Here is a 7,943-nt window from a genome sequence, read left to right on the forward strand (position 1 = left end):
TGTTTTTTCACAGGATCTGCCCGTAATCACAGTTTCTGCAAAAATCGGGAGATTGCGATTTCAGAAGTTCCCTATTCATAGCACTTGTGAAGATTCTGATCTCAACTGTCTTATTGTGTGATATTTCATCAAGAAGTAAATTAAAAAACCCGAGGACCCAGGTATTTTTCTAAGGGAAAGCAATTATCTATAATGCTTCTGCTAGTCTATGATACTGATCATATTAGTTTTGCAAGTACAAGCATAACATAAGGACAGATAAAACTGTTTTGAAACAGCACAAGCCTTTATTATAGCAGCATATATTTAACTATTACCAAATAATACTAAATCAAAAAACGCAAGTAGAACTATCAGTCTACCAAGAACCATATTAATAATTAAGAGAGTTTCTCTTTCTTTCCTATCCTTGAAAATAAAGGTCGCTCAAAGGTGCAACCGTTTGGACAGTGTAATCTTATTTATCCTCTAGCAACTGTACATTAAGGGCAGCAACTGAGTAGTGGTTAGCCAAGATCCTTCAACCTTGACTTAAAAAGAACCAGCTTCAGGGATGGCTTAAAGAGAAGGATAAAAAGACTGCAGAATCCCTTTAAGCTCCGGAGGCTCTTGTAGTAAGGATGCCAATTAGTGCCAGCCACAAAATGACCTCATGATACACCAACCTGCCATTTGACACCTAGGGTGAAGCCAGCACTTTACTTTGCTTGGGCAACTGAACAATTCAATCTCCAGGTGAATGAAAAAGTTGCTAAACCCAACTAAAGTTTTTGCTAATTCACTAACCCCTAAACTAGATCTCAACTAGCAGCTTAGTCACAAGAGACGGTATTCCTTTACCAGTTTCCAGATTTAGAGCCCATCTCACACATTCACCCTTAAAAATGCACAAGAAACTATTACAAACTACAGGTTTTGGCTTACTTCTGGCTGTGTTGTTAATCCAACAGAGGCTAGAAGATCCAGCATAGCAAGCATTGCTCCAGGGTGGATGATGACAGCATCGGAACTTTGTGTGGATGTTGCTCCCGTCAGGAGCTTCAAATCAGTTATGTTTTTGGGAGGATATACAGGAGGAGCTGAAACAGAATGATAGGCATACCTGCAGAACAAAATGAAAGATAGACCCATTCATTATCAGCTCTGCACTCGTCTATTAATTGCTGTAGCATTCAACTTGTATACAGAAAAAAAACCCAAACCCAATTCAGCATGCCTTCAATTATAAAACAGATATTCATCCAGGACAGATTGGGACAATTTTAATTTTCTGTAGTGTGCTTTGGATTAGCAATCCACTTCTCCTGAGGAAGAGATGATATAGCTCTTGAAAAATATATTTCTTTAAAATTCCTTGATTTCACTTTTAAAAAAGTAAGTAGGGCTGTGCAAAGCTCACTCAATTTGGTGGAGATTCATCAGCCAAATCTCCAAATCCAAATCAAATCTGGGGATCCTTTAATCTCTCCGAATCGAATCAGAACCCTCCAAATCAATTCGGGGAGATTCAATGATTTGGACACAGACACAGCTTTAAATGTTTTTTCTACATACCACAAGGCACCAGGCAGCTCATGAATACTGAGGTGCTGGGGCGGATACAGCGTCCCACAGGAGTGCAGGTGTGTCCCCAGTGTGCTTGGCAGCAAACCCGGATGTGGACCAGAAGCACTTCCGGTCCACTTGTGGGTCCACCAGGGAGCTCACAAGGTACTCCCCCTGCCCTGGGTCGGCAACTGGTGCCTCCTGGGACTTGGGGGCACATTGGGTCAAGCCGGGGGGATGTGGAGGGGTCCCTTGGAGAGCTGTGGGAGGACCCCAGGTGCCCCCCCAGACCCAGGAGGCACTACTTCCAGGTTTGCCGCTAAGCATGTGGATGGGCCCTCTACGCTCCTGTGGGATGCTTCACCTGCCCCACCACTGCAGCATTCACAAGCCATGTCTGGTACCTCAAGGTATGTAGAAAAAACTTTTAAAGCTGTGACTATGGCCAAATCGCTGAGTCTATGAATCAGCATTGAATCTTCAGATTCAGATTTGGCCAAATCAAATTGGGACAGCATTCCAATCAAATCACTGTCCCTGATTTGGGCTGAATCTGAATCCTAGTCGAGACAGCTGGAGTAGGACAGGAGCAGCTCTGGCTCAGAGCCTCTGGGCTCCCCTCTTGCACCCAGATCAGCTGGGAACAGCAGCTGTACCAGCAGGAGAGGGGGGGCTCCACCTACACTACATCATCCTCTGGATCTGACCCCGAGCACTGTCTTTTCTCATATAAAACATGCACTTTACCCACAAAATCAGCCCACCAAAGCAGTGTATTAAGTGGGAAGCTGATATTCTTCCTGGAGTTGGAAGCACCCTGGCTTGATTCCTGTTCTACATTGCAGCAGCTATGGCATTACTGTTCGGGCAGCTACGGAAGTTAACTGTTTTAATGGCTTGCTATTCTTCACTCCAAAAGGTATTAATAATCCTTTTCAATAGTCTTGATGTTCCACTAATCAAGCTAACCTTTATTAGGGCAATTCTGCTGTTTGGTGGCTGCTCCCAGTCTCTAATTTCACAGACTCTTTAGTTCAAACCCATTAGTGCTCTCTTCAAAATCATAGATCCACCCAAGTATACCAGTCTCAAGCAGCATTTAGGGATTCAGCTTTAGTTACACAGGAAAGGGAGGGTGAGTGAGCTGACGATTAGTTTTATACAGCTATAACTCTGGAAAAATCTTTTTCTCTTCATTCTGTCCACCTATAAAACAAAGTGCACGACTTATTGGAAGTGTTTAAGCAATCTGTTCTTGACCCCAAATACCAGTTTTAAAAAATATGGCAAAGCTCTGACTTTGTTATAGCTGAGTATTTTTGTTTTAAATTGGACAGTAAAAAAGCAAGGATTTCTTAGGTTGATATATTTTATTGGATGAACTGCAGAGTTGGGATAGTAAGACAAGCTTTCAAATGGAAGACAATTATGTAGTTGGCCCAATAAAACATACCAACTGAAGAAATCCTTGCCTGTTGCATAATTCCTGGACCATCACAGCTACAACATTACTCTAAACATGACCACTAAGAACAGCAAAACAGGTAGTAACATTATCCTACAAAAAGCTGTTAAACTAATGTTTGCCCCCCCATTTAATACATCTCTCAAAACAATATTTGAGGTTAGGGAAATGGGCAGTTCCCTTGGCAAATACCAGTTTTCCACATGAGGAGGAAAAGTTCTGCCTCTGCAGTAAAAGTTTGGAGTCTCAAATGTCACAGTGTTCACACATTTAATTTAAGGACTAAAAATCCAGACATATCAAAGTGTTCTAGTCAGCCTTTTTGAGAACAGGCTAACATTAAATTTCATCCTCACATTATTTCTAAAAACGTTTTGGCACAGAATTTCAAGTGCACCTAGCAATCATTCTTTATACCAATGCCATACTCTATGATTTTTAGGACTATTCATACCCTTTTAATCATTTATGCTATAGTAGCCAAGTTCAGGCTTACTGCGCTACATGATTTATCAAGACAAACCCTGCCTCAAAAAGTTTGCAGTCCAACATGGTACAGGGTACCCAGATGCATACGATTTGCTTTTCTATCGTTTAAGAGAAAGTAAACTCTCTCTCATCTTCCATTACATCTAGTCAGTACTAATGGGACAACGTGCAGGTTTGCTTTATTTTTCTTATGTTCAGTAGGTTCCTGTTTCAAGAGGTCTTAAACTACCAGTTGACATTCATATATTAAAACAGAAAGATAAATCTGATCTTATAAAAATGCTGTGAAACTACCCACTAGCTTTAGTTGATTCTTTTACCAATTTCATTTCAGCTTTTCTGTACCCGTACACTTATATGGGCCTAACATATGTCTTCACTGTCCTTCCAGAAGAAAGGGAATGAAAAAAAAATAAACTAGAAAAGGAAATCCACAGGGAGAGGGAATGACAAGATGGAAAAAAAGTCAAACTCAAAATGCTATACATAAATAAGCCAGATAGCCTGTATGTATAGTGATCTTCCTTTACTGAAAACTGAATAGAATTTGCTGGTATTAGCTACTGTTCAACTCATTTCTACGACAGACTTACTTAAAATGTTTTCCAAACCAGTGGATAACAATAATGAAAACATGCATGCCATTTTCTATTCATTTTAAGGCTTCTCTGCATAGATTTGTCATCCAAGATGACAGTTCAGGTAACCTCAAGTCAGTATTAGTACCTCTTTAAAATCCACCAAAGCAAGCCATTCGTGACTTATTAATACAGAGGACTGAAATCATAGTGCTTCTATATTACCTGAAAAAACTGCATGACATAACAAAGCATCCATACTGTGTTTACACAAAGCATAATGTTTAGCAGCCAATATCACTTGGGGGAAAAAAGACCAACAATCTTAGAACATGGATATTTGTGTATGTATTTAAAGCGAGAGCTTAAAATGTATATATACACAGTACTTTCATATTTTTTGTGCATAGTGCACAAAAAATATATATTTTTTTATATAACATCATACATGTCCCCTATGCTAACAAAGAAACAAGAAACCTTTCTCAGAGGAGTTTATCATCTAAATTAGTGGAACAGACCATAATAGCTGAGGAGATACGTGAAGGCAAAGGAAGTCAGACAAAACAAAACAAGTAAAGAATGAACATTGCCCTCATACCAGCATTTTCACCGAAGTTTTCAAAACAGGAGCCTGAACTTAAACTTCTAAGGAAGTGTTGATTCTGAAAGTATCAAGAACCCCGTAGCTGCCACTGAAGTCAACAGAAGCAATCTAGAACAGCACCTAGCTGTAGACTCTGTGAGAACCCTGGAATTTATGTCTACTCTTACGTAAGTTATAAATTTATGTTAACTTATAAATTAACCCAAGATAACAGTAATACCCTATGTTCATCTTTTCTTCATTTTCTATTCAACCTATTTTAGAAAGTGGCATCATTCATTTATCAATAGCAAATGCATTCCATTCCTCTTAACACCAACCCCCAATGCTCAGCCAAAATGAATGATCTGATGGTTTATTTTTAAAAATCAAACCTCAAGATATGATGTTTAACCCAACTATAATGATACAGTCATGTACAATGCAGCATCCAAAGGATTCCTACATTTTTCACTATCAGGATGACTTAAAAAGCTTAAAATATTTTTAAAATTAATTCTGAGAGACTACTACCAATCTGGCATCCTCTTTTTCATTGTCTTCTGGGATTAGCTGCCCTTCAAAGCTTGTTTGGCAAACATTAAATGCATTCTATTGGCAAGATTATGCTTTTTCTTTATCTGTGTATTTTTAACAATTCAGCTTATATGAGCAAGTACTGCTATTTACACTTAAGAGACTAGAACAAACCAGTAAAGAAAAATCCAATTCTTGGTAATAGAGGTCAATATTATAGACAGAAAAGCGTATGGATTCCATAGGACAGGTCTGTTTCTTTCAACATGAGGAAAATAGAAAGGAATTCAGCAGCAAATGCTTTCCTTTTCAGAATGTAACAGCTGAGTTTGCTCCTACATACCTTGGTATTAGAGAAAGGAAATGGTAGTCTGAAAGGTACTAAATTATTAGAAACAAGGTCTTTTTCAAGTTAAGCCCAGAAGAATATCAACATGTGCTTCTCTTAGGAAGGCAAAAAAGGGATTTCTGTGGAAATACATTTTTACTGCAAATACCACCTTTTCAAGCAAGTTTCAAACACAACTTTGGTAGTCTTCCCATTGTTAGAGACTTAAAATTATGTTCATAAGACGGGAGTGAGCACTCTTTAATCAAAACATTAAACCGGCTAAGAAAAAGAAAAGAACAATGGGAAAGACTTCCAGAATTTGGTAAATTGTGATGACTTTCCAAATCACATTAATATTAACAGAACTTGCAAGCAGTTGGGGGTCAGATTTTTTTTGCTCGTCTAAAGTACAATTAGCGTAGATGAATCTCTTAAAGGTGTTCAGTGTATTGAAAATAAAAGGAAGTACCTTTCTTAAGAAATATATTAAATAAAATTGGTTTTGTTTCATTACAGCAGTCTGACTACCAAGAAACAATCCCAGGAGTTGCATCCATACTGCTTAAATCATTTTTATAATAGGATTTGATATTTTTTTTTTTTTTTTAAAGAAATACAAAGTTAGAATTGCTTGTTTTCAAGATCTTATGTTTGCTTTCATCTGGTCCTACATATTTTAGTTTTACATGCTAGAATCAATGGTTTAAGATTCTTATACGGTATACACAGGAGTGGTTGTTAGCTGACCAAACATGTACCCCAGAACAAACAGCAGCTTAAGAAAAAAACCCCCACAAAAATAACATGGAGAAGAGAAACCAGAAGAAAAATCAACTTCTCTTAAAGGATCGGTACCTTTTCTTGGACAAAGCAGGAGTACCCCAAGGAGAGGGGAGAGAAGTCTCATTTGTCAGGCAAGGAGGAATCTGTTCTGCACGACTACAGACAAAACAGACAGGGGTAGGATAGAGAGGTTAGAAAAGAAAACACAGGCCAGAAGCTTGTTAGTTAACAATATCACCACCAGTAAAACCATTATAGGATACCTCCTCCAGAAGCAACAGAGACAACAGAGAACATTACTAAGGAACATGCATCAGGTAAAACAAACAGACTTGCAAAGCATACTTTTTAATAGCACCATTCTCCAATGCTTAGGGAACCACATTTGTTTGTTTGATGCTCAGAGTTCTCTACCTATATAATCAAATAAGCAAATCTGAACATCCTTCAAGGTTAAGCAGAACAGGAATTGACAGAAGGTGAGATCTCAGCAAGTAAATATGTTGTATTAATTTTCAGATAGACTGTCCCAAGCATAAACCAACCACAAGAAAGTTTAAGCAGGAAGAAAAAGAGGGTGATTAAAGAATAGCACGGCATACAAGGTGAATAATGAGGTATCTTATCCAGTAACATTTTTGCTATAGTTACCTTATCTTTGATACTTCAGATACCACTGCTAACCAGTATCATAGGTCTTATTATTTGAGCTATCCTTCACCCAATTTCAATGTTTTAAGGCAATTTTAAACTGAGGCCTAAAAATCAAGTTTCTTTGTGTTAGATTTTTTCCCCCTAAGATGAAGGAATAATGATTTGCTGTGCTCAGCAACACAGCAAAAAATAACGAGAGCCTGAAGTTAGATGCTGGGATGAAACTACCTTACAGCTCCAACCGACTTAATTAGATGCTGCTGCAGTGTCAGCACACTTTCAAAATCAACTCATTGATTTAGTGCTAACTAGGACCCTATTTTTTTAAAATGCTGACTAATGCATAGCCAATTAGCCAAGCTTAATATTAGTAACTCAAGCCACAACGCTTAAATTAGACTCTCCATTATTTTGAAAAAGAAGATACCAGTGAGAATTACTCTCAAATCATGTGTGCATGCATGTAAGATTAGGAATGTGTGAAAGGTTAGGAGTATATATACACTACTTGTGATTTTAAAGTCAGAAGTAGTTATATGAAATACTTGCTCTGTAGCAATCAAGGCCTCTATTATCTCCAATTCTCAATCAGAACTAAAAAAAAACAAATAGAAACTTGAAGAATTCCACCTGTAGCTATCTAAAATCAATTTCATTTCCTACATAATAATCTGCTGATAGGCTTCAAACTTGCCCCAACTTGAACAGAGGCAGAAGTTGGGGTGAGCTGCACAGTAATGGATCTTTAACCTTATGATGCGATGTACAAAGATGTAATATTTATGAAGGAAAAAGATATTTACAAGTAGCTTAAGCAATAGCAGATGTTATCTTAAACTAGATGCATCTCTCTCTTTGGTGTCATAACCTAATCCATACAGCTTCACTGACCCTACTGCACACACTAAAAGAGCTGCAGTCTTTATGGGTACTGTCAGACATGGGGGCGGGGAGGGAAACCAACTCTCCCTCCCC

General features: G+C 38.2%; 1 protein-coding gene across 2 annotated transcripts in view; it reads right to left on the reverse strand.

Moving 5' to 3' along the window:
• LOC109321881 (WD repeat and FYVE domain-containing protein 3) overlaps positions 1-7,943 on the reverse strand; it is a 517,024-nt gene that overhangs the window by 462,651 nt on the left and 46,430 nt on the right. For both annotated transcript variants that reach the window (XM_019552640.1, XM_019552639.1), the window contains exons 10-11: positions 6,387-6,470; positions 925-1,102 (exon numbers count right to left, since the gene is read on the reverse strand). In XM_019552640.1, coding sequence (XP_019408185.1) covers positions 925-1,102; positions 6,387-6,470 — 262 coding nt within the window. The remainder of the gene's footprint in view (positions 1-924; positions 1,103-6,386; positions 6,471-7,943) is intronic.

The sequence above is a fragment of the Crocodylus porosus genome, unplaced genomic scaffold, assembly GCF_001723895.1.
Source record: "Crocodylus porosus isolate Cpor-Errol unplaced genomic scaffold, CroPor_comp1, whole genome shotgun sequence".
NCBI lineage: Eukaryota > Metazoa > Chordata > Crocodylia > Crocodylidae > Crocodylus > Crocodylus porosus.